General features: G+C 48.2%; 1 protein-coding gene across 4 annotated transcripts in view; it reads left to right on the top strand.

The window, feature by feature from the left end:
• The window catches only part of LOC147429061 (uncharacterized), a 304,137-nt gene that overhangs the window by 65,777 nt on the left and 211,700 nt on the right, over positions 1–26,660 (top strand). For 3 of the 4 annotated variants that reach the window (XR_015185807.1, XM_086495273.1, XM_086495272.1), the window contains exon 7: positions 21,280–21,404. The exons of the other annotated variant lie outside the window; for it this stretch is intronic. Coding sequence is in view for 2 of the 3 variants with exons in the window: in XM_086495273.1 (XP_086351399.1) it covers positions 21,280–21,404 (125 nt within the window). In the remaining variant the exon portion in view is untranslated. The remainder of the gene's footprint in view (positions 1–21,279; positions 21,405–26,660) is intronic. 4 annotated transcript variants of the gene reach the window in all.

Genomic DNA, 26,660 nt, shown 5'->3' with positions numbered 1-26,660 from the left:
CTGTGGAAACATTGGAAGAGGGTGTACCTCTAGGCAAGGAGTGAATAGAGACTCCATAGCACACCATAGATTTGGTAGCTTCTAACCATTCCAGTCGATCTTCGTCTGACCCTTCAGGTGTAGTAGGTTGTTCTTGTTTAGGATTGGTTTCTATTGACAAAGAAACTTGCTGCACCACGGGATCCATACCTCCTTCTAAGAGAATGGGTTGCATCGGGGAGCCAGAAGTATGTATCCACATTGCATCGTTTCCCCAATCATGAAGTGCTTTAGTGTGTCACAGCCATGGTCTTCCAATGAGCAAGACAAATCTGCCCTCAACCTGGGGAAAACGAACCACAACAAAATCCAAGTTAATAGTAAAGTCTTGTACCTGCAGAGGCACATTGTCCACTATGCCCACTGGGTAGATTGTCCGCTGGTCAGCCAATGTAACTGTGAAGGGAGCAGGTTGAGTAGACCGTAGACCTAGAGCTAACAAAGTGAACTCGGGCATCAGGTTGATGCCAGATCCACCATCCACTATCACTCCTGAGAATTGCCGACCGAAAATGGACACTCTCAGGCGAGGGCTTCTATAATCAGTGAGTGGAGCAGCGGGATTGGATATCATATAGGACTTTGATGGTTGCACTGGGAGGTGCCCGCCACTAGGACTTACTCCGGGGTAAAGTGACTGAATAATAGCAAGGGTGTCACTTCTAAAAATCGCATCTAGTCGCAACATGTCATAGAGGGACACTTGTTGGAAGGTGTTCTTCAAGACTGTCTCTGCTGTGAGCTTTTCCTGTTCTACTAGTGGTTTCTCGAGTACCTTGATCTTTTGTAGATCGGAAACTGCTTCCAAGAAAGCTTCATCAATATCGGAGAGCAAAGATTTGGATTCTTTCATGGCACTCGGGGATGGCTTGTTAACAGCTACAGGCAGGGTATCCACTGGTGTGAGAATGTGTGGGGGAGTTGAACTTGCTGGAATGCTAAGACGGAGAGCGGCTCTCAGGCCCGGGTGAGGACGCCCGATGGCTCCTCTGCCAACTGCGGCGGCTTATTTTGAGGGGTAACCACGTGGGTAGAAGGGGGCGGCTGAGAAACGGTGCTCACTGCTATCGAATTGAGCTTGGTAAAGGCGAAATCATTCTGGCTTTGACTTCAGTTCGAAGCTGTGGATGCACGAAGTTTAGGGCAATCCTTACTGTAGTGATCCTTTGTTTCAGGGCAATGACGGCAAGGAGGAGACCCTTCTGGCAGGGGGCATTTGTTATGGTAATGCCCATATTCCCCGCATATCTGTAGCACAAAATGAGCCGATTCAAAGGGCGAGTCGAAGGGCGAGGAAGTCCTTGCTCTTGGTGCATTGAGTTGGAGGTGGAGGCATAGAAGCTTTGAGGTGATGAGGGAGCAAGGATATGATAAAAGCTTTGAGATAGAAAAGTACTTGGCATACCTTGCATAGGAGGGGCTGCCAGCAAAGGTGGCATATGGTGTGGATGGCCACAAGGAGAAACCATGTTGGATGCAGGTGCTGGCCCTTGTTGAAGAGTAGGACCAAGACTTTGCTGTATTTGTCGCAATCCCTTGAGGTAGTATCAGTCCTTGTCCTCTTGTCTAGATTTTTCACAGAAGTGGCAGTGAACCCGAAGGGGGCATTCCTGTGGAGGGTGCCCTGGAGAGCGGCATGAGCTACACCAAACCGTAGCCTTAGTCTCTTGCTGACCCTTGAGCTCTTCTAGCTCGCGCTTGATCTATTCCAATGCCTCGTGATGTGGAGGCTTCTCCTGTCTAAGAGAGAAGGACCTCTCCTCTTGAAGAGCTCGCTGTAACTTTACAGCTTCCAGTTCCCTGCGTAAAGAAGTTAATGGATCAGCAAGACTTTCCAAAAACACTGAGGGGGTTTCTACCTGATTGGAGTTGGTGAATAGCTTCCTAGCTCTCTCTATCCTAGTAGCAGCCGCGACAAACTCCTCCAGAGTGGCGTCAGGTTGAAGACTCTCTCGGAGTTTTTGCTGGGAAGTTTTGGGAAGAGCCTTCTCCACCCACTTCTTAACCATAAATTCCCCTGGTTGCTGAGGAAGCTTGACAACCAGAGACTTGGTTTTAGTCATGAGTTCTGCAAAAGTCTCCTCTAGCTGGAGCACCATGTTGGCCAACTCATCCAACACCTTCTCCTGGTAGTCACCTGGCCTGAAAGCTGCACAGAACTGTTGTCTTAAGGCTGCCCAAGCTACAAAATGGTTCTCTGTAAACTTGCTGTACCATTTGTCTGCGAAGCCATCCAAGGTGAATGGAAAGAGTACCAAATAAGCATCTTCCCTGTCAAGACCTCGACCCCTACAGAGAGATACAAACCTCCTTGCATGGTCATCAACATCTTCTGAAGAGAGTCCTTTGAAGGTAGGGAACTTGATGTTTACCTTGGCCAAAACACTTGCCAAAGCTTCCATGGCCCCTTGCTGAGCGTGTTGCTCAATAGCCTGTTGTAGCAGAATAGGAGAGAGCTTTACTGGAGAAGGTGATATGGAAGATGTGGAACCTGATGAAGGAATGGGTGATGTATGTGGAGGTATGGGTGATGAGCTTGATGGACTTCTACTAGGTACCAAAGGTCGTCTTCTGTTGTAGTACTTCAGAGGGCTGAGTAGTGCGCTGATGTATGTGGAGGTATGGGTGATGAGGTTAATGGACTTCTACTAGGTACCAAAGGTCGTCTTCTGTTGTAGTACTTCAGAGGGCTCAGTAGTGCGCTTTGACGCTCGACTGACCGCCTTGTATGTGTCATGCAATGACCACCAACCCAACCAAGCTTTGGGCAAGAAGACCTTAGACTGGCTGAAGAGTAGTCTAGACTCAGGCAAGTGACTAGACTAGGCTGGACCAGGGACGAGACCAGGCTGGACCAGGGACGAGGAGGACTAGACCAGGGTCGATGAGAACTAGACCAGGGCGAGAGATGACTATGGCGAGGGAGGACTAGACGAGTTGGACCAGGCGAGAGGAGAACAGTGCAAGGCAAGGTAGGCGAAGCTAGATAGCCCCAACTAGCTTCAAGATTTGTACCTCACAAAGTGAGATTTCAGTTGAGGTCCCACCGTGATCGCCAAGATGAGGGCACCTGTAGCGCAGATCGTGTGTCATGCTCTCTACAGTGGGTGCTCCTCAGTGCAATGTGCGTGACAATCTCACTCAAAACAGACTGAAAACAGGAAACAATAGACAACAACCGAACTCACAGAGACACAACAGCAACAGTAGACCACAACAAATGACTCGACTATCTCAAAGAACTGATACAGACTCTGGCGTGGCAGCACACTCAGCTCCAGCCCAGGACTCTCAGGTACAATGGGGTGTTGAGGCTCAGATGTGCAGGGATGGTGAATAAGTGCTCTGTGTATAGACTCCCCCTAAACGACTACGTTTGACCATATATGAAGATGATGATCCTGACCCCACAACTACTACTCACATGTACAATCATAAAGAGCCACCAACGGCTCATAAATGTCAAGTCAGCTAAGTCTATCTCCAACCGAGTGGTGGTGGTGACCTGGCCACGATGTCCACTAGACCGTCGTCGGTACCCTGCCGCGTGTCACTCCCCAGCCCAGAGGGTCCGTCTAGTGTGAACCAGACCAACTGTAACCAACTGTCCAACTGTCTTTCTTGTGAAGTGACACTGTAGCCCCGCTACAGCACCAAGAGCAAGGACCACCTCGTCCTTCGACTCGCCCATTGAATCGGCCCATTTTGTGCTACAGATGCGGGGAATATGGTCATTACCAAAGCAAATGCCCTCTGCCCGAAGGGTCCATTCCCTGTCGTCATTGCAGTGAAATGAAGGATCGCTACAGTAAGGATTGCCCTAAACTTGGTGCATCCATGGCTTCAAACCCAAGTCAAAGCTAGAATGAGTTTACCTTTCCGAAGCTCAATCTGATAGCACTTAGCACCGTTCCTCAGCCGCCCCCTTCTACCCACGTAGTTACCCCACAAAATAAGCTGCAACTGGCAGAGGAGCCATCGGCTGTCCTCACTCGGGCCCAGAGAGCCGCTCTCGGTCTTAGCATTCCAACAAGTTCAACTCCCCCACACATTCTCACAACAGTGGATACTCTGCCAACAACTGGCGCTAAGCCCTCAGTCAGTGACAAGCAAGAATCCAAATCTTTGCTCTCTGATCTTGATGAAGCTTTCTTGGAAGCAGTTTCAGATCTACAGAATATCAAGGTACCAGAGAAACCACTGGTAGAACAAGAAAAGCTTACAGCAGAGACAGTCTTGAAGAACACTGTCCAACAAGTGTCCCTCTATGACATGTTGCGGCTGTATGCGAGTTTCAGAAGTGACACCCTTGTAGTTATTCAATCCCTTTACGCCGGAGCAAGACCTAGTGGCGGGCACCTCCCAGTGCAACCATCAGAGTCCTATATGATATCCAATCTCGCTGCTCCCTCCCCTCACTGATTATAAAAGACCTCGCTTGACAGTGTCCGTCTTGGGTCGGCAATTTTCAGGAGTAATTGTGGATGGTGGATCTGGCATCAATATGATGCATGAGTTCACTATGATGGCTTTAGGCCTACAGCCTACTCAACGTGCCCCTTTCACAGTAACATTGGCCGACCAGAGGGCAGTATCCCCTGTGAGCATAGTGGAAAAGGTGCCTCTGCAGGTACAAGATTTCACTTTTAGTTTGGATTTTGTTGTGGTTCGTCTTCCACAGGTGGAGGGCGGATTTTCCTTGCTCATTGGTAGACCATGGCTGTGACACACTAAAGCACTTCATGATTGGGGAAACGATGCCATGTGGATACATACTCTTGGCTCCCCGATGCAACCAATTCGCCTAGAAGGAGGCATGGATCCCGTTGTGCAACATAGTTCTTTGTCCCTAGCAACCAGCCTTGAATTGGAACAGCCTACTCCACCTGACGGGTCAGATGAGGATCTGTTGGAGTGGTTGGATGCTACCAAACCTATGCCTTGTTATGGAGTCTCTATTCACTCTTTGCGTGAAGTTACACCCTCTTCCAATGTTTCCACAGTAACTAAACCTAATAAGCCACCTGAGCCAGCGCAAAGGTTGAAGGTCAGAGAGAATACTCCCGATGTGCCCTTGGTGGAAGCCTTTGAATTCGGTGAGCCTATGAAGAATCATAGAAGCGGAAAGAAATCCCCTCTACAGGAGTTCACCCCCCTTCACCATCTACCTGAGTGTCTGCTTCTCCGACCAGAACAAAGGTCTCCTCTGTGTCTAGTGAACTCCCTTCACAAAGCTTCCTCAAGACGGGATACAACCAAAAAGATGTTGATTTCAAGCCTTATAAATTCCCTGCTCATGCTTATGATATCCCTCTGCTCCACATGTCATTCCAGACTCACCATTCACTACCCTACCCATCCCCTCCGTGCCCTCGCTCCTACTCACCCCTCGCCCCCCTTACCCACCCCCTTCGTTTTGCCCTCGCCCCTACCCACCCCCTATTCTCCCCTACCCACGCCCTCTCTTGCCCTCGCCCCTACCCTCCCCCTACTCGCCCCTACCCACCCTCTCTTGCCCTCGCCCCTACCCACCCCCTCCTTGCCCTCGCCCCCCCTACCAACCCCCTCTCTTGCCCTCTCCCCTACCCACCCCCTCTTGCCCTCGCCCCTACCCACCCCCTCTCTGCCCTCGCCCTTATCTAGCCCCCCTACCCACCCCCTTCCCCTTCCATACATGGCCAGAGCATATCTCCTTGCTGTGGAGCCTCATTCTGTTGTGCCAATTGGGATTCTTGGACTATGCAATCATACTGCGTTCCCGCCTATTCAAAGGCTTAAGGCGTTTGCAAGCAGTGCAGTGTTTTTAACCCCACTTTTGGGTTCCCGCCTATTCAAAGGCTTAAGGCATTTGTGTAGCGCAGATAGTGTGTCGTGCTCTCTACAGTGGGTGCTCCTCAGTGCAATGTGCGTGACAATCTCACTCAAAATACAATCTCACTCAAAACAGACTGAAACAAGAAACAATAGATAATAACTGAGCTCACAGAGACACAACGGCAGCAGCAGACCACAACAAATGACTCGACTATCTCAAAGAACTGATACAGACTCTGGCGTGGCAGCATACTCAACTCCAGCCTAGGACTCTTAGGTACAATCGGGTGTCGAGGCTCAGATGTGCAGGGATGGTGAAGACGTGCTGTGTGTCCAGACTTACTCTAGACGACTATTTCAAAATGCCCATGACCAACCGCTACTACTCATATATACAACCATAAAGAGCCACCAACGGCCCATAAATGACAACACCTAAGTCTATCTCCACTGAGTGGTGGTGGTGACCTGCTGGCCACGATGTCCACTAGACCACCGTATCCCTGCCACGTGTCAGTGCCCAGCGAGTCCGTCCAGTGTGAACCGACCATACCAAAGACCAAGTTTAAAGTGCAAACTGTACTACTGTCCTGTGAAAGTGACACTGTAGCCTGCTATAGGTTGCCCACCACAAGACCGGTCCCAGTCCCGGAGAGCGGAAACTGAAGAACTGAAAGATCTGCAACCATGTCTACAACTGATAAAAACTCCAAAAGGTGATATCTACTGGTGGTCGGATGATGGAGGGGGAGGGGGAGGGTGGTAGAAAGGTGGATAAGGAGATGGAGGCCATGTGTATGGTGGGGGATAGTGGCCATGAGGAGGGTACATTAGATATTGAGTGGCCACCTTATGAGCAGCAGCAGACTGAGTAGGGGCAGGTGGAAACCCAGGAAAAGACTGAGTAGGCTGAGAAGGTGAGACAGTTGGTGGGAATCCAGGGAAGCTGTAGAAGGACGGACGAAAAGAGGTGGATTGGGAGGGGGAGGCCAGAGAGGGTACATGAAACTGTGAGGAAGCCAATCCTGTTGGCTTAGACTTCATAGTAGTAGGATTTGTTTTCTCAGCTGCTTGAGAATCCCTTGAATGAGCTTTGGAAACGTTCGTCTGTATCTGTGGTGCCATTGCAGGAACTTGGGTAGAACTCGGAGTTGTAGCTGTAGCTATAGGGTGAGTAGGTGGAAACCCGGGGAAAGACTGAGTAGGCTGAGAAGGCGGGACAGGTGGAAACCCAAGAGAAGACTGAGTAGGCTGAGATGGTGAAACAGGTGGTTGGAATCTAGGGAAGCTGTAGAAGTGCTGAGGGAAAGAGGTGGACTGGGAGGGGGAGGCCATAGAGGGTCCATGAAATTGTGATGAAGCCGATCCTGCTGGCTTAGACTCCATAGTGGTAGGATTTGTTTTCTCTGCTGCTTGAGAATCCCCTGAATGGGCTTTGGAAACATCTGGCTGTATCTGTGTTGCCATAGTAGGAACTTGCGTAGAAACCGGGATTGTAGCTGTAGCTATAGAGCTCTATGAAATGGCTACAGCTTGGTATTTGGCACATGAGGGACACACTGCATGTACCACAGGAGAAAGGTCTTGAACTGCGGCCATTTCATTTGCCTCTTTTAACTGTATTTGTTGAGTGCGGACAATATGTTTGAGGTCCATTACCTGTTGAGTGAGAATCTTTATGCGATCTTAAGCCTGAGCATTTAACATGTCCCTATCCATCAATCATAGAAGGTGGCTGTGTACTTCCCTTTGCATATTGTCATAGACAGCGCGATGCAGACCGTTGGTACCTTGCAATGAGATGGCTGCATCCATAATCGTTGAAATTGCTCTTCTGTCTGCATCTAAACGTCTGTCGGCTTGAGGCGCAAAATTGGCAAACATGTTAGGTTGCCCGGAGCTAGATACCCCTACAGTACCCCTATGTGCCCCTGCACTAGGAGCAGTAGTAGTAGATGGTACTGCTGACACTAGTGGAGAGTGTGTTTGGGTACTTGCAACACTAGTCACATGAGGTGGTGTAAAAGTAGAGGTGGCCACTGAAGTAGTCATGCTCACTCTTGGGTTTGCGGTATTGACGTCAGAGATTTTAACTGTGATTCAGAGAAGGGTAGTGTTGCTACATTCTGGTGTGATAGCTCAGCTCCGCCGACTAGTGCGGAACTTTTTATGGAGTGGCACAGATGGGACTACTGATACTCGTGCTCGAGTTCGCTGGTCCACGATTATTCGTCCTAGGTCAGAGGGAGGCCTTGGCATTATTGATCCATTATTGTTCGGGGTCTTTTTCCCGGCCAAGAACCTTGGAAGATGCTTCAGCCTTCTTCAGGCTGCTCTTTGCACAGCGACTCCACGCCTTGGTACTAGAGATGGTCATACTTGGCATACAGGGTATCGTTTTCTCTTTACGGATGCCTCCTTGTTCACCAGCACTCTCTCACCCTTCATCCGATCGCTCCTTCAGATTTGGGTTTCCATGCGACGGGCTCTCATACGCTCACCTCCCTCATGTCGTGAGGAGATTGAGTGCGAGCCTCTCATTTGGAATGATGCAGTTCTTGATTCTTCGGTTAATCCACCCCGTCAGCTTGGAGAGAGGACTCACATTGATTGGGCTGCTTTGGACACTGGCCCTGCTGCCTCTATGCGGTTTTTTCATGAGACACGTATGCTGGATGCAGATTTTGTGGCAGAACATTATGACATTGGTCGCGGGGTGACAGACAGACTGCTTGAGATTGACTCCGCCGTTCCTTCACAGTGGGACGCAGTCATGCGCGGCACGGTTCAGATGCCTCCACATAGTGGCTGGGAAGGTCTCTTTGCTCAGAGCACTCTCTTATTAGTTCGTTTAGACACCATGCTGTTCACAGTTGATACTGACTACTCTCAGGGGATTCATGCCAGATTGACATATGATACCACCTCTCCGCACCTTGTCTACCCCGGCGCTCGATGGGAGGCCATACGAGTAGTTGGCTCCCACGGGAAGCGTCATTGTGTTTACCCCCGTTTCGCTTCCGCTGAACTTTGGAGGCTTTGGGTGTGGGAGGGTCGTGCCCTATCTCAGCTTTATTGGGACCCAGGAGAGTGGCATTGGCCTCACTCTAACCCCACCGGTACACCTGTATCATTCTTTGAGTACACTGTCAGAATTGGAAGATTAGCATTGATGAGACAGCACCCAGAGAAGCCCACTCGCATGCGTTTCTGGTTACATTCAGGTCTCTCCCATGCCTATCTGCAACAGTTTTGGTCAGCCATCTGGGATTTACATGCGGTTCGTCGTATTTCTTTTTTCATGTGGATGATTGCACATGCAGGACTTCCAGTTGGGACTTGGCTAGCTACTATGGGTCATGATCCGTTATGTACTCGTTGTCCTTTGCGACTACATGAGTCACCTGCACACTATCTTTGGTCATGCTCATCTTCTCATATAGTGTGGCTAACAGTTGGCTTTTTACTTAGCAGAGTCGGTGTTCAGCATGGATTTCTCACTTGGGGATCTGTCTCATGGTTGATGCCGATGCCCGGACCGCATCTTTTCTACGAGGGCTCAGACACAGATCCAGCTCTTATGCTTACCTCGACTGGTTATCGGCGAGGGACTTTGGCTATGTTACCACAGATTGCTTGGCAGGGGGCTCCTCAGACACGTGATGAAGTTTTTTCAGTCATCACTAGCATTACACTATGGAATGTTTGGAGAGCTCGTTGTCTTCACATTCTCAGTGCGGCTCCACAGCTCCTTCAGGATACCCTCACTGCCATTTGGCTGGACATCATTCACACCCTGATTTGGCAGTGGGATTCTTCCTCAGGTACATCTCGAGCAGCCGAGGCTCGTTGATTTGCCTTCCTTCCGCGTTGGGCCCGATCTCCACTCTTCTTCACACTTACAGGTGGCCAGATTACATGGCATTATGCCCCCCCTCGGTGGCTTCTCCTCCACTCATCACACAGACCACCATGAGATTGTTCTAGTCGAGTTGTCACTATAGTGGCTCTCACCCTTACATTTAGCTTGTACACCCCACGTGATAGGCTATTTTGGCATCCGCTGGGGATTATATTGTACTCAGTAATATACAGCCCTAATTTTTTCAAAAAAAAAAAAAAAAGGGTAGTGTTGCTAGCTCCTCTATCGAATCCTTTAGTACTTTTGCCCTCTTACGTAAAGTGCCTTTCCCTTTAGCCATTTTGGAACGTCCTTGTTCTTTGGCATTATCTTGCAGAGTGAGAATAGCGATTGCATCTGCTTTTTGCTGCATAATTTGCACTACCCAATACATCATAGGGGCTGCATAGCAATTGAACCTCTTCGCTTTTCCTTTACGTTGAGTCTGAAATCTTTTTGCCCTGTCCTGTAGCGCCTTAAACAGCGGATGGTGAAACGGATACGGCAGGCAATGACAGAGACAAAAAAATGCATTGCATATTCCTGGAGAAGCTGGAGAAGATGGAACTACTGCTCTTTCTGGTGCGCACAATAAAAAATAATATTGTAAAATTGAGTACAGCTGCTGATTCCTGTCATAGTCTCCATGTGAGTGCAGCAACAGTTCTTGACACACATTTGCAGTGTCTTCCGGGGAGAGATTCGAGAAGGTTTTTGTGGCGGGCAAAGGTGCCAACACATTCAATATCCCCATAACATGTCCGGTATCCTCCACTGTAAGTGTAATTCCATTTAGTTTTGGAAAAGTAAGCAAGAGGGCACTCAGCTTGGCACTGGAGATTGTGTAGGACAAATCGGCCTGAGCCAAATTTTGGAGACCGAGGTGTATTATTTGCTGCTGAGAGAACACATCTATGAGTGCTGGGTTTGGCGCCTGTAAATGATAGATCATTAGTAAGGGTACCTTCGAAATGGCACTTGAAGGGCGAGGCACCTGGAGAGTGGTGACCTTGCCAGCAGTGACTGATTGGGGTGAATCTTCCTCTGAAGATTCTCCGGAAAGTCGCTTTGAACTAGGGGTATAGTCTGATTTATTGTCAATGCTATCCCCCGAGGAGGCAGAGGACTCTTCCTCCGACTAGAGGTGTTGCTCTCGATTCCCAGTACGAACCATATTGAAAAATATACCCGAGAAATTTATTTGGATTGAATCTGTAATTTATGACAACACTTGATGCTGATCAACTAAGGGGAGCTGGCACCCTAAAGCATACTGAGATACCTGATTTCGACCACAATAAAATACATGTAGCAAGGTCAAGGTCAAGCTTCCACCTTCAAGTACTATCCAATGTTTGGGTGGTGAAGGAGCACGGCCAAGGAGCATGGAGCACGGGGAGAGGAACGCCTGGAGGAACGCCTAGCGATGGAGGGAGAGAGCCTGGCCTGGCGAGGGAAGTTAGCTTGGCTGAAAACGCTTGCGGAGAATACGTGCTGCGCTGATTTTTTTTTTTTTGTTTCTGAAAGTGAGGCTGATTTTCGCTGAGTTGGAAATTAAAGCCAGGTAAGTATAGGCTTTTAATTTTTTTAATGTGGTTACGTAGCGAGGGCGAGGCCGAGGCCCAGGCCCAGGCCAGCAGGGCGAGGGCAGCATAGCGAAGGCGAGGGCGAGGCCGGTATCAGCAGGCGGGCTAGGCCAGCAGGCGAGGCCAGAGGCGAGGGTGAGGTCAGAGGCGAGCTGTGGCGAGGGGGAGACCAAGGGTCAGCAAGGGCGAGGGCAAGACCTCATCAAGGCTAGGGCGATGTCTCTGGGCGAGGGCAGCATGGCGAAGGCGAGGCAGGCGAGGTAACAGTTGGGCGAACCAATCAGATGCAAGGTGAAGTAGCATGCGAGAGTACATCAGAAGCGGAAATCAGGTAATCTAACCTCTGAAAGAATCCGTGGTAGATAAAAATGCGAAGTAAAATTGCTAATGAACATGGCACGCTCATAGATACCCAATTGAAGAGCATAAAATTTATATGCATAGCAAAAGGAACTTAGTGTCACATGAGACGCTAGAGATCAACATAAGTTTTTATTTGTAAAAAAGGGCATTAGTCTGGTTGAGGTAGTGGGTAGGTTAAGCCCAAAACTAAAATCATACTCACCAAAGCAGGGAAGGAGAGGGGTTACATAAGATAGAGGGGTAACATAAGATACACCCGAGAGTGAAGGAGAGAGTTTCCCAAATTCTAGAATCATGCCCATGAACGTGAACGCAACAGAGTCAGCAGAAGGAGAGCTGTATAAGGAGAGGGTGTACGAGATAGTGATGAAAAAGAAGCAGCAGAAAGAGAGGATTTCTAAGATAGTGATACAAGAAGATCCATTTAAGGGTTCAGGAATCGGCGAGGATCAACACTTGATTTTAGACCGTTGATCGTAAGCTTACAGCATGATAGCATTTGATCCTAGATCCATTGACTAAAGGCAGCGGAACTCCTTCAAGGGTGGCTAATTGTACGGCCCCTTGGGGTAGAATCTCCATCACCTTGTATGGTCCTTGTCATGCTGGGACCAACTTCTTTGCTTTTTTAAGATACTTAGCTTGATAGAGTAGCACCAGTGCTCCTTGCGTTATTTTCGGCTTTCTGAGATGGCGATCATGCCATGCTTTGTGACGAAGCTGCTCTGCTTCCAGAGTGAGAGAAGCCAAACTTTGGCTTTCATCCAGAAGGAAAAGACGAGACAGATGCCGACCCCAAATCTCCATTGGCACGCAGACTACCGACTCGCGGAGATCCTGAGTTGAATTCGAAGGGTGCTATCGCTTCCAAACCGAAAGCTAATTGAAATGGGGTGTGATTGGTTGTGGATTTGAAAGAAGTTCGGTGTGCCCAAAGGGTGCCGTGGAGAGCTTGAGCCCAAGTCGCAGGATGGAGATGACATGCTTTCCGTAGAAGTGCTATCAGAACCTTATTAGTCCTCTCGGCCTGCCCGTTTGCTCTAGGGTAATAGGAACAAGATTATCGGTGAACAATCTTGTAGTTGGCAAGCAAGGTTGAAATCGTTTCATTCACAAAGTGACTACCCCTATCACTGGTGATTTCCAGGGGACATCCAAAACTGCACAAAATATTTTCGTAGAGAAACTTGGCTACAGTAGTGCCAGTGCAATCCGTTGTTGCCAGTACCTTTGCCCACTTTGTTGCATAATCTGTAGCTACTAGTAGATACTTCTGATTGCCTGGTTGGGCGGAGGGAGTAATTGGACCCACAAAATCAATGCCCCATCTCTCATAGGGCTGCCATGCTATAGAGACCTGCAGAGGACGGTTTGACTGGTTGCTTGGTTTAGGGTCACAACGCTGACACACATCACATACTTTTACATAGGCAATTGCATCCCGGAAAACACAGGGCCACCATAAGCCACACTAGAGAATCTTCTGGGCAGTAAAATGACCAGGGTAATGGACACTAGTGGAACCACTTTGGACATCCTCCAAAATATACTCCACTTCATGAGGGGAGACACACCGCCTCAGAACACCATCTTGTCCTGACTTGTCTAGACTTCAACGACAGTCGTCTCTTTTGCCCTGGAGAAGCGTTCTTTGGGTACACGCCAGTAGAAAGCAGATGCAAAACATCGCTCACGGATCATCTTTGCATCTTCATGGAGGATTTTTCAACCTTCTCTGACGCTCAATGTTCCACCTGAGTGGAAAATCTGGAGGAGCACCTTGCTCAAGTCTCTGCCGTCTTCCTTAGGTGCAGAGAGGCACGGCTAAAGCTCAATCGGAATAAATGTCATTTTATGGTCACTAAAGGTATGCTTTTAGGCCATGTGGTGTTTGCTAAAGGTTTGGCGCCTGACCCATAAAAGATAATAGCCATCTTGAGGTTGCCTCCTCCCATTAAGCCCAAAGGTGTTCAAAACTTTGTAGGCCACACAGGCTATCATCGCAGATTCATCTGTATGTGCACACAGGTGGCTCAACCATTGACGTGCCTGACTAGTGCTACTATATTCTTCCCATGGTCAAAGCCCTGAGGCGGAAGCATTTGCTCATCTCAAAAATCACCTAATTGAAGCACCTATTCTAGTTTCCCGTGATTGGTCTCTCACTTTTCATGTGCATACAGATGCTAGTAAGGCAGCTGTGGGTGCTGTGCTGACCCCGCCTAGCAAGGAGTTCAACTTGGATCGGCCCATTCACTATGCAAGTCGACTGCTCAGAAAGCAGAGCACAACTATAGCACGACAGAAAGGGAAGGTTTGGCTATTGTGTATGCTCTACAAAAATTTCTTCCGTCTTTATCAAGTGTCCACTTCACAATTATTACTGATCATGCTCTGCGCCATCTGCTTAATAAGCCGCAAGTTGCAGGTTGAGTGTGGCGGTGGTTACTTCTATTTTCAATTGTTTGATTTTGAGGTGGTCCTCCGTCCTAGTAAGCATCATGTCATGGTTGACCATCTCTCTCGCATTCAAACAGGTGAAGAAGTTACAGGGATGGCGGACGACTTTTAAGATGATCATCTCTTGAAGGTGGATACAACTCCAGAATGGTACGGCGATGTCTTGCATTTGCTATCCATGGGCCTGTACCCAGAGAATGCATCTCCATTGCAAAAGAGAAGATTGCTGTTGAAGTCTCGACCATTCACTCTGATTGGAGGCCAGCTCTACAAGTTGGGACCGGATGGTGTTCTGAGGCGGTGTGTCTCTCCCCATGAAGTTGAACATATTCTTGAGGATGCCCACAATGGTCCCATTGGTGGCCATTACCCTGGTCACATCACCGTCCCTGGTCACATCACCGCCCAAAAAATTCTACAGAGTGGTCTCTGTTGGCCTTATGTATTTAGGGATGCACTTATGTTGTGGACGGAAACCAAGTAAGCAGTCCAACCATCCTCTGCAGGTCTCCATGGCATGGTTACCCTCTGAGAGATGGGGTTTAGACTTTGTGGGTCCAATTTCTCCCCATGCTCAACCAGGTAATCGGAAGTATGTGCTTGTGTCTACAGATTATGCAACCAAGTGGCAAAGGCACAAGAAACAACTGATTGCACTGACAATCCTATAGCAAAGTTTTTGTACGAAAATATATTGTGCAGGTTTGGGTGTCCCCTAGAGATCACGAGTGATCGGGGTAGTCACTTTGTTAATGAGGTGATTTTCGACTTTGCTGGCCAACTATAAGACTTTCATCGCAAATCTTGCGCTTATTACCCTAGAACCAATGGTCAAGCCGAGAGCACGAACAAAGTTTTTATGGCCCTTCTATGGAAAGCATGTCATCTCGATCCGGTTTCATGCGCTCAAGCTATCCACGGCACCCTCTGGGCCTACCACACTTCTTTCAAAGCCACAACCACTCACACACCATTTTAACTAGCCTTCAGCATTGAAGCAATCGCTCCGTTTGAATTCAACTCAGGGTCCCCTCGAGTAGGTAGTCTGCGTGTCTTTTGAGATATGGACTCCGCCTACGTCTCGTCTCTCCATGTTGGAAAAGAGCCGCAAATTGGCTTCCTAGGCCCTGCAAGCAGAGCAACTTTGTTGCAAAGCATGGCATGTGTAACGGGGACGGGCACCACGTGCCAACGGAAAAGAACAGATTGAACACCTTTCAACACTTCAAATAATAGCTGATCCAAAAGAGATGCACGACACAGATCGGGAGTGGCGGAGTTCCACCCCCAAGAGAGCAATGACCCCAAACCTTGGCGCCCCTTTCGGTATTTCTTTATATTGCTTGAACTCAATACAACGCCGGTACTCCAACCCCTGCACCTTCACCCCGAAGCGTGCCAAAGAACGAGCCCATGGAACTAATTTAAAGGCCCTCGGTCTATGAAAAGGAGCTACATGAAAAGCTTCAAACTCAAAAGCAAATGGTCCAAAAGCTGCCATCGTGTTTTGCGGAAATCCGTACAGTTGCCACGTCATCAGCATAAAACGCGGAAATCAGTATAGGTGCCACGTTAGCATGTCAGCGCGTTTTGCGGGTTGTCCGTACAACTGCTTCCATGTCATCAATTCTCCACGCTATTCTTTTGGGTGTGTGTTGGTCTTGCTTTATTTAAATGTCTTTAGGTCACTTGGGCCACATTGATTGGGGTCACATAAGTTGGTGGGAACTTCTTATGCTGCTGTATTAGGGCTACAATGTCACTGACAGGGACAGACAATTAGTCACAATTGGTCAAGTTTCACACTGGACCGACTCTCTTGTCTAGTCGATGACATGTGGCAGGGATACGAGTGGTGGTCCAGTCGACACCGTCGCTAGTGCACCACCACCACAGTTCAGAGATAGGCTTAGCTGGATTAGATATTGTTGAGCCATTGGTGGTTGTTTATGGTTCCATATATCCGTAGCTGTTTGGGTTTTATCATATCATCTACTTTTTGTGTGGTCAGTTATTTAGAGTCTCTCATCAGATTGTACAAAACACGTCTGCACCATCCTGCACAGTTGAGCCTCGACACCCCCACTGTACCTATGAGATCTGGGCTGGGGTTGAGTGTGCTGCCATGCCAGAGTCTGTATCGGTTTCTTTGAGTTTGTCGATGTTCTTGGTGTTCATGATCTGCTGAGTCATACTGTTTTTGTTGCTCTGTTATTCTTGCTCTGTTGTTCTTTGTCTTCTGTGTTTGCATTCTGTGGAGTGAGATATTATGCACATTGCACTGAGGAGCACCCACTACAGAGGGCACGACACACTATCTCCGCTACAGCTGCCAATTCATTCTACACCTTGACCTAAGCACTAACCCTCGCCCTTTCTACCTCCAGGAGTTCAATGTCTTCAATATGAAGGTAACCGTTGCATATGCAATCACTTCGTCTCACACAACATCATCAGATTAAAAATCCAGAAGTTTCTACTTGTTGCCCTCTGTGCGTTGTTGTTTAAACTTACTGGCCTGGCCTCTCTCCCATCTCACACCTACCCACTACCCTCACCCCTATCTCCCCATCTCTCGCCCCTACCCTCAAACCCCTCGCCCCTCCCTTGCCCTCCCTCTCCCCTACTCTCATCCCCTCGCCCCTACCTTGCTATCTCTCGCCCTACTCTTACCCTCCCTCGCCCCTACCCTCTACCCTTGCATCTCTCGCCCCTACCCTCTCCCCCTCGCCCCTCACCACTCACCCTCGTCCCTATACCCAGCCACTCATCCCCTACCTAGTGCATTTGCCCCTACCCTCATCCCTTGCCCCCCTTACTTGCCCTCGCCCCTCATCTATTCCCTCGCCCCTACCCTTTCACTCGCCACTACCTCAGTCTCCCTCGCCCCTCACCACTCACCCTCGTCCCTCTACCTACTCCTTGCCCTGCCCATTCCACTCGCCCTCTCTAAAACCCTCTCCCTCGCCCTTCCCGACTCTCTTGATTGCCCAACCCATCGACCCTACCCTCTCTAAACGCTCGCCATATCCATAACCCATTCGCATCAATCAAGTCCTCTACGCAAAAGCAGATACACAATTTTCTTTTTTCCATCGTCCTACACACCAGGGCAAGGCGTCACTTCCTATCACTTCCTATCTGAGACCTCTCTTGATTGAATTGGTATGGCAGGTACCAGTAAGCAAGTGCGGAAAGCAGCTTTGCACAAAAAGCCAATTGTGGCTGCAGAATCAGGGAGTGATGACGACTCAGGAAACAGTAGCAAAGGCCTCGAAGACATCACTTCAAGTGACCCCAGTGATGAAAGCTACAACGCCTCAGCAGCAGCAGCAGACTCAACTTCAGATTCTGAAGCTGACTATGATTCGGAGGCTTCAAGTGATCAAGCGGAACAATTTAAGGGGAGTCAAAACAAAGGGAAAAATCAGGTCATCACTAATGAGATAAGGAGGCCTTCAACAACTAAAAGTCGCTCGACTTTCTCCTTGGATTTTTTTCTACAGCTGCCTCGACCATCTCTGAGCGAGGTCCTTTCCAATGCTCAGCTATAAAGTCTAGGTCTCACAGCACTGGCAGCGAGCGATCTACCAACCACAGTTCCTGTTGAGATGATCCACGAGCTTTTGAAAAATTTTCCCAAGGTAAGGGGCCACAAACACACTCCTACAAGGCTTGGCCATGCCATTGGTATGACCAAGTTTCCAGCAGTGAAACCTACTATACGCACTTTTTCTCAGCTGTCCGAGGATGCAACCATTCAAGCATGTCAAGAGCTGCTCAGCAAGGATCACCCCGAGTACGACAGAAACAAATAGCTCCTGGCCATCTTTAGATGCTATTTTCTAGCCAAAGAAGCAAAAGCAGACAAGGGGAAGTGTGACCTACCCACTACATTCTCTCACTTAGACGGCCTCTACTGTTTAATTAACACCTTACCCTGTGGATTCCACCAGATTCTCTATACATCCTTACAATCTCAGGCCAAACGATTTCGGGCCCAGGTGCAATCGGTGCAATTGAGCTTCAAATGTTTTGCAGCACCTCTTTTAGAGTGGTTAATAAATATTCATGTAACTCCTGCCCAAGTGGATGAGGATACCCAACCAATGCTAAGAATCGGAAAAAGAAAATCTCTAACTAGTGAGACTGAGCAGGCAGTAAAGAAGAAAAAGAAGATAAAAGCCAAGGTGGTTAAGGACTCACTAAAGTCTCTACGATCATTGCCAAGGTTAGAGAGCCAACAAACTAGGGTGACATATCTTTCGGGACGCTCTCCGTCTACATCCATTTCTTGCTCTATTGTGCCAGTGTCTACTTCCACTCCTCGTCAATTCTGGATGCATGAAGTTTTTGGTAGCTCTCCGGTAAAAGCAAATTAGGGCTTTGAAGCCGTTGACTTTGCCATATGCTCGACAAAATTCATTTGTACTTTCGAAGGCGTATGCCATATATGTCAGGTACAAGACCAATGGCTGCTTTAGCTCGTTTGGCTGGAGATGGTCCTAGGGTTTTGCCGACCGTCGCGCCTACAATCGGCTCCGTTGGTTAGTCAGTGCGTTGGGACAACCAAAATAGTTATGCCCTGTTTGAAAGCATCCAAAACATTGGCCTTCTTGTAATAAGGTGTCTCGTTGTTGATGCTTCAAATGAGGCCTTTGCGGTTGACTTCACGAGAATCTTGAGAATTTGTTCGTGGGTGCCGGGAGTTCTGGTTATTGGCCGGAGTTACTTCTGTAGTAAACTCTAGCTTGCCTTTCATCAATTTGTAGCCGACCACGGCATGGTCCAAAGCTCTTGCATAGTTGAGACTTGCTTGGACAGGCAATATTCCTGCAATGGTGATGGTAGTCCAATGGTGTATCACTCGCATTGGTCCTCCAAGGAAATGAACTTAAAGAAGGACACCAGAAGGTAGACGTCAAAAAACCTTTGGTTATAGTCGATCATCGTCTTTGTGGCAAGCATTTTCAAGTTGCCCAATTCTGCCAAGATCCGAACTTCAAAAAGAGAAGTCATGTAATTGCGCGGAAATATTTTCTTGAAAGCTTGCCAGGTCCTTGGAGCATGCGGCTGAGTCGCGATTGAACTCCACCACTGCATGGCTTTATCTTTAAAAAATCCTGCTACTCGAGAAATCTTGTATTCTTTTGTATATTTACCCAAAGCATAGATGTTGTCGAATTGTTGTAGGAACTGCAATGCTTTCTTTCGATATTTCATCCTGAAAATGTGAAAAATTTGACTTTCCTGCCGCCATCCTTGAAATCTTTCAGTTGGTTAGGCGTGTATCTCGGATATGGATAATCAAGGTATCCATATGGGCTCCAACGGGAATCCGTACAAGTGCCATGTCAGCATGTCAGCGCGTTTTGCGGGCTATCCGTACAGTTGTTGCCATGCCATCAATTCTCCACGCTATTCTTATGGGTGTGCGTTGGTCCTGCGTTATTTAAATGTCTCTAGGTCACTTGGGCCCCATCGGACGGGGTTCCATAAGTTGGTGGGAACTTCTTCATCTTCTTTTTCTTCTTCTTCTGGTGCTGTTGCTTCTTAGGCTTTAGGCCCCTCGGTTGGAATGTGCAATTTGGCTCCGTTCTTCAGTGTGGCTTGACACGTTAGCAGCTTGTGATAGCATGATCATCATCTTCGAAAATCTCGAATAGTACAAGGTTCGCTCGTGCTGGTACAGTTAGCCACTATGGATGGTTGGATGCAAATGCTTTGTCTTACGGTGGAGGGATTGTAGGGACTCTCAAGCGACATGAGCAATACTATGGATGATGGAGCTGATGGTTATATTGCCTTGTGGGTGACTACCATGGGTCTATACCTTGCACTTTCCTTTATGGGTGAATCTGGGCTTATCCTGGATTCATCTAGGTATATCATTTATAGTGGAGCCTTTGACCAACAAGAAAATTACTTGAGCAAGGAGAGCTAGGTAATGATGTGCACAATAGATCGTATTCTATCCGCTTGTAGTTTAACCATTTTTGGCCTCATTGCCCTTGGGCAGCGAGGGAAAATGCTTCCACCAACAGAGACATCTAGAGCTATGTGAGGCGAGCTTCTGTGCATGCTTTTAGGGTAGAAAAATTTCTTCAGAGGAGCTGTGAAAGTATGTAGTAACGAGGGGAGGTCTGCCTTTTTAATGGTTGAAGGGGCCTTTTGATAGCGGTGGCCATCTGATAGCTGTATTATGCTAATTCTTCCTGCTCCTTGAGATTCATTAGAAAGTGATGATGTGTATTGATGTCATACTCCCTTATAGCATGCTTTAACAATGATCAAAATGTAACGTGCATTCTTTTTGAATGTGTCTTTGAAGAGTGAGGTAATACACTTTTGTCATTAAAGCCCTCAAGTTTTGTTGAACCGATTGTGCAACTTAACCTTACTATGAAAAAGGCCACATGTCTGCATAGCTCTCACCTAAGGCCATAGGGTTCTCTTTGTGATAGCTAGAAACCTTAGTTATTACAAAGAGCATCCTATGGCCTTCAGGCCATAGGGTTTATAGCTATCACAAACAGCACCCTATGGCACTAAAGCCACATGGTGCTCTTTATGATGACTAAAAACCCTATGGCCCTAAGGCCATAGGGTTCTCTTTGTAATGGTTAGAAACCTTATGGCCCTAGGGCCATAGGGTGCTGTTTGTGATGGCTAGAAACCCTAACCATCACAAAGAGATCCGTGTGGCCTTAGGGCCATAGGCCATAGGGTTTCTAACCCTCACAAAGAGCACCCTGTGCCCTTAGGGCCCGAAGGCCACAGGATGCTCTTTGTGAGGGAGGGAGATGATTGAGGGGGAGGAGGGAGCAGGGCTGGCGATCTTCTGGAGTATTAATATTGTTGTATATAACCTTTTGTGTGTCAAAAATAATCTTCCTTTGGCAAACGAGAGTGTATGTTGTATAACAAGTGCTTAGTTTGTAAAAGTTGCACCTAATAACATCTTATCTTTTTTTTTTGGCATTAATCTTTATTATGCATTTGTGATTATGTGTCATGTTATTTGAGACATTTTCTGGTCGTCTAATCTCAGTATACAAAACTAGTATCTGTTCATCTAATCACTGTTCAGAACACTAAGTTTTAGTATCTTGTTAGGCTATCTTTGAAGCTCTACAGAGGAGCATGGAGCCTCTTGAAGATGTCATGCTACTTTCCATTATCTTGCTCTTCTTTTACTCTCTTATAGGGCTGCAATTTTTTGGGTCTGATCTTGCATACAGGTACTTGTGACAATAATTTTTCCATAAGTGCTCTGCAGTTGTGTTTTTATTTTTTTAAACACTTCTAATGCTTTAATTCAAAGAACTGCATGCACACAAGAGAGATCATTTTTTTAGGAATGAAGACTACACAACTACTTGTAATTAGAGTTTATAATCCAAACGTGTGTTGCAAGCTACAGTGTCACTTTCACAGGACACACAGTTAGTACAGTTGGTCTGGTCTGGTCCACACTAGACAGACTCTCTTGGCTGGACAGTGATGTGGCAGTAGGATACGGACGGTGGTCTAGTAGGCATCGTGGCCAGGTCACCACCACTCAGTTTGGGATAGATCTAGACGGCTGACATTTATGAGCCGTTGGTGGCTCTTTATGGTGGTACATATGAGTAGTAACTGTTGGGTCATCGGATCATCTTCTAGCTCTTTGGTCCAGCGTCATCGTTAGGAGTAGCGAGTCTATACACACAGCACTGCTTCACCATCCCTGCACATATGAGCCTCGACACCGTTGTACCTGTGAGTCCTTGGATGGAGTTGAGTGTGCTGCCACGCCAGAGTCTGCATCAGTTCTTTGAGATAGTCGAGTCATATGTTGTGGTCTGCTGCTATTGTGTCTTTGTGAGCTCAGTTGTTGTCCATTGTTCCTTTGTTTTCAGTCTGTTTTGATTGAGATTGTCACGCAAATTGCACTGAGGAGCACCCACTGTAGAGAGCACGGCACACTCTACGTTACAGGTGCTCTCATTTTAACGATCATGGTGGGACCTCAACTGAAATCTCACTCTCTATTGAGTCTGCTAGGCTGGTCTCCTCTCGCATTGGTCCAACTGGTCTGGTCCTCTCTCGCCCTGGTCCAACCAGCTCTCGTCTTGGTCTAGGCCTCCTCGTCCCTGGTCTAGTGCTTCCTCGTCCTTGGTCTAGTCCCTCCTCGTCCTTGGTTGGGCTGGTGGTCACTCCATGACACATACAAGGCGGTCATTTGAGCGTCAAAGCACACTCCTAAGTCCTCTGAAGTACTACAACAGAAGGCGTCAAGCCTTGGTACCTGGTAGAAGTCCACCAACCTCATCAACCATACCTCCACAAACAGCCTCATCCATTCCTCCATCAGGTTCTACATCTTCCAGGTCACCTTCCCCAGTGAAGCTCTCCCCCATTTTGTTACAGCAAGCTATTGAGCAACAGGCTCCTGAGCAAGAGGCCATGGAGGCGTTGACCAGTGTGTTGGCCAAGGTAAACATCAAGTTTCCTACCTTCAAGGGACTCTCCTTAGAAGATGCAGACGACCATGCAAGGAGGTTTGTATCTCTCTGTAGAGGTCGTGGTCTTAACAGGGAAGATGCTTATTTGGTACTCTTGCCATCTACCTTAGATGGCTTAGCAGATAAATGGTACAGTCAGTTTGCAGAGAACGATTGTGCAACTTGGGCAGCTTTACGACAACAGTTCTGTGTGGCATTCAGGCCAGGTGACTACCAGGAAAAGGTTTTAGATGAGTTGGCCAATATGGTGCTCCAGCCAGAGGACACTTTTGCAAAACTAATGACTAAAACCAAGTCTTTGGTTGCCAAGCTTCTTCAGCAGCCAGGGGAATTTATGGTTAAGAAGTGGGTGGAGAAGGCTCTTCCCAAAACTTCTCAGCAAAAACTCCGAGAGAGTCTCTCCGACCTGACGCCACTCTGGAGGAGTTTGTCGCGGCTGCTACTAGGATGGAGGGAGCTAGGAAGCTGTTCACCAACTCTCCTCAGGTAGAGACCCCCTCAGTGTTTTTGGAAAGTCCTTTTGATCGTTTAACTTCTTTACGCAGGGAACTGGAAGCCCTAAAGTTACAGCGAGCTCTGCAAGAGGAGAGGTCCTTCTCTCTTAGGCGAGAGAAGCCTCCACATCACGAGGCATTGGAACAGATCAAGCGCGAGCTAGAAGAGCTCAAGTCTTAGTAGGACACTAAGGCTATGGTTTGGTGTAGCTCATGCCGCTGTCTAGGGCACCCTCCACAGGAATGCCCCCTTCGGGTTTACTGCCACTTTTGTGAGAAGTCTGGACATGAGGACAAGGATTGCTACTACCTCAAGGGATTGCGACAAATACAACAAAGTCTTGGTCCTACTCTTCAACAAGGGCCAGCACCTACATCCAACATGGTTTCTCCGTGTGGCCATCCACACCATATGCCACCTTTATTGATAGCCCCTCCTGTGCAAGGTATGCAAAGTACTTTTCCCTCTCAGAGCTTTTATCATACCCATGCTCCCTCATCACCTCAAAGCTTCTATGCTTCCACCTCCAACTCCATGCACGAGGAGCAAGGACCAGCTTGCCCTTCGACTCGCCCATTGAATCGGCCCATTTTGTGCTACTGATGCAGGGAATATGGTCATTACCAAAGTAAATGCCCTCTGCCCGAATGGTCCCCTCCCTGCCGTCATTGCCCTGAAATGAAGGATCACTATAGTAAAGATTGCCCTAAACTTCGTGCATCCACGGCTGAGAACCCAAGTCAAAGCCAAAATGAGTTAACCTTTTCGAAGCTCAATTTGATAACCACTCCTCAACCACCCCCTTTTGCCCATGTGGTTACCACTCAAGAGAAGATGCAATTGTAGAGGAGCGAACGGGCATCCTCACCCGGGCCTAGAGAGCCGCTCTCGGTCTTAGTATGCCAACACGTTCAACTCCCCCACACATTCTCACACTAGTGGATACCTTGCCTTCAACTGTTAAGAAGCCTTTCCCCATTGCCATGAAAGAATCCAAATCTTTGCTCTCCGATATTGATGAAGCTTTCTTGGAAGCAATTTCCGATCTACAAAAGATCAAGGTACCCGAGAAACCACTGGTAGAACAGGAAAAGCTTACAACAGAGACAGTCTTGAAGAACACCCTCCAACAAGTGTCCCTCTATGACATGCTGCGACTAGATGCGAGTTTTAGAAGTGACACTCTTGCTGTTATTCAGTCACTTTACCCCGGAGCAAGTCCTAGTGGTGGGCACCTCCCAGTGCAACCATCAGAGTCCTATATGATATCCAATCCCGCTGCTCCCCTCACTGATTATAGAAGCCCTCGCCTGACAATGTCCGTCTTGGGGCAACAATTTCAGGAATGATTGTGGATGGTGGATTTGGCATCAATATGATGCCTGAGTTCACTATGATGGCTTTAGGCCTGCAGCCTACTCAAGTTGCCCCCTTCAGAGTAACATTGGCCGACCAGAGTACAGTATACCCTGTGGTGGGCATAGTGGAAAAGGTGCCTCTGCTGGTACAATATTTCACTTTTAGTTTGGATTTTGTTGTGATTCGTCTTCCACAGGTGGAGGGCGGATTTCCCTTGCTCATCGGAAGACCATGGGTGTGACACACTAAAGCACTTCATGATTGGGGAAACGATGCCATGTGGATACATACGCCCTTGGTGGAAGCCTTTGAATTTGGTGAGCCTATGAAGAATCATAGAAGTGGGAAGAAATCACCTCTACAAGAGTTCACCCCCCTTCAAACATCAGCCCCATTGGTGTCTGCTTCTTCAACCAAAACGAAGCTTTCCTCTGTGTCTAGCCAAATCCCTTCACAGAGCAGGTCTTGCTTGATGAATTCCTTGCTCCTGATAGTTGTCCTGCTCAGAATGGTCTGCTCCCCCTTTGCCCTCACCCAACCCCCAACTCGTCCCCTTTTCAAAATTGGTCCCCCCCCCCAACTCTCCCAACTCGCCCTTACCCTCCCCCTCTACCCTACCCACTTACCCCTCGCCTCTACCCCTACTCCCCCTAGCCCCTACCCACCCCCTCTCTTGCCCTCGCCCCCTACCCTCCCCCTGCTCGCCCCTACCCACCCCCTCTCTTGCCCTCACCCCTACCCCCCCCCTCACACACTCTCGCCCCTACCCACCCCCTCTCCTGCCCTCGGCCCTATCTAGCCCCCCTAACCAGCCCTTTCCCCCGTCACCCCTACCTAGTCTCCCCTATCACCCTACCTCACCCGTACCTAGTGAGCATATCTCTTTGCTGTGGAGCCTCATTTGGTTGTGCGAGTTGGGATTCTTGGACTATGCAATCATACTGATTCCCGCCTATTCAAAGGGTTAAGGCATTTGCAAGCAGTGCAATGTTTTTAACCCCACTTTTGGCTTCCCGCCTATTCAAAGGCTTAAGGCATTTGCAAGCAGTGCAGTGTTTTTAACACCACTTTTGAGGCATATAAGATCATGGTTGGGCCTCACACCGGCTTCACGAAAGATGTACGGATGCGGTGCCTAGTGGTTTTCTACCACAATTTTTCAGTATCCCTCTCACCGAGATGTGGTTTTCTTTCACAGTTTTTCAGTATCCCTCTCACCGAGACGGTGAGCGGTCTTGTGGCGGGCAACATGTAGCAGGCAACAATGTCACTTTCACAGGACACACAGTTAGTAGAGTTGGTCTGGTCTGGTTCACACTAGACGGACTCTCTTGGCTGGACAGTGACGTGGCAGTAGGATACGGACGGTGGTCTGGTGGGCATCGTGGCCAGGTCACCACCACTCAGTTTGGGATAGATCTGGATGGCTGACATTTATGAGCCATTGGTGGCTCTTTATGGTGGTATATATGAGTAGTAGCTGTTGGGTCATCGGATCATCTTCTAGCTCTATGGTCTAGCGTCGTCGTTAGGAGTAGCGAGTCTATACACACAACACTGCTTCACCATCCCTGCACATCTGAGCCTCGACACCCCATTGTACTTGTGAGTCCTGGCTGGAGCTGGGTGTGTTGCCACGCCAGAGTCTGCATCAGTTCTTTGAGATAGTCGAGTCATATGTTGTGGTCTGCTGCTGTTGTGTCTCTGTGAGCTCAGTTGTTGTCTATTGTTTTTTTGTTTTTAGTCTGTTTTGAGTGAGATTGTCACGCACATTGCACTGAAGAGCACCCACTGTAGAGAGCATGACACACTATCTGCGCTACAACATGGATATTATTTTCTCGTTCGTGAAGATATTTGATCACTACTTGCAGTGGAGATTATTGATGCAATGGTCTAGCACCATTAACATGTGAACTATCAAATTGTTTCTAATCTACACCCAAGTGCAATAGGAGGAGAGTCAGTAGCCTAAATGAGAGCGAGTCTCTCTAAAAGATCACTTCCCTAGTGGAGTTATCAGTTTGGGAGTTGTCAATGAGGTTATCATGACCTTGGGCCTCAACTTTGAATGACCCACTAACCACGTGGCTCCTTGCATTTCCATGGGCCCTTCTAAATTTCAATATTCACAGC

This window comes from Adiantum capillus-veneris, chromosome 22, assembly GCF_014529385.1.
Source record: "Adiantum capillus-veneris isolate H3 chromosome 22, ASM1452938v2, whole genome shotgun sequence".
Classification (NCBI taxonomy): domain Eukaryota; kingdom Viridiplantae; phylum Streptophyta; class Polypodiopsida; order Polypodiales; family Pteridaceae; genus Adiantum; species Adiantum capillus-veneris.
The sequence above is the reverse complement of the archived record's forward strand: the minus strand, read 5'-3'. Positions and strand labels throughout refer to the sequence as shown.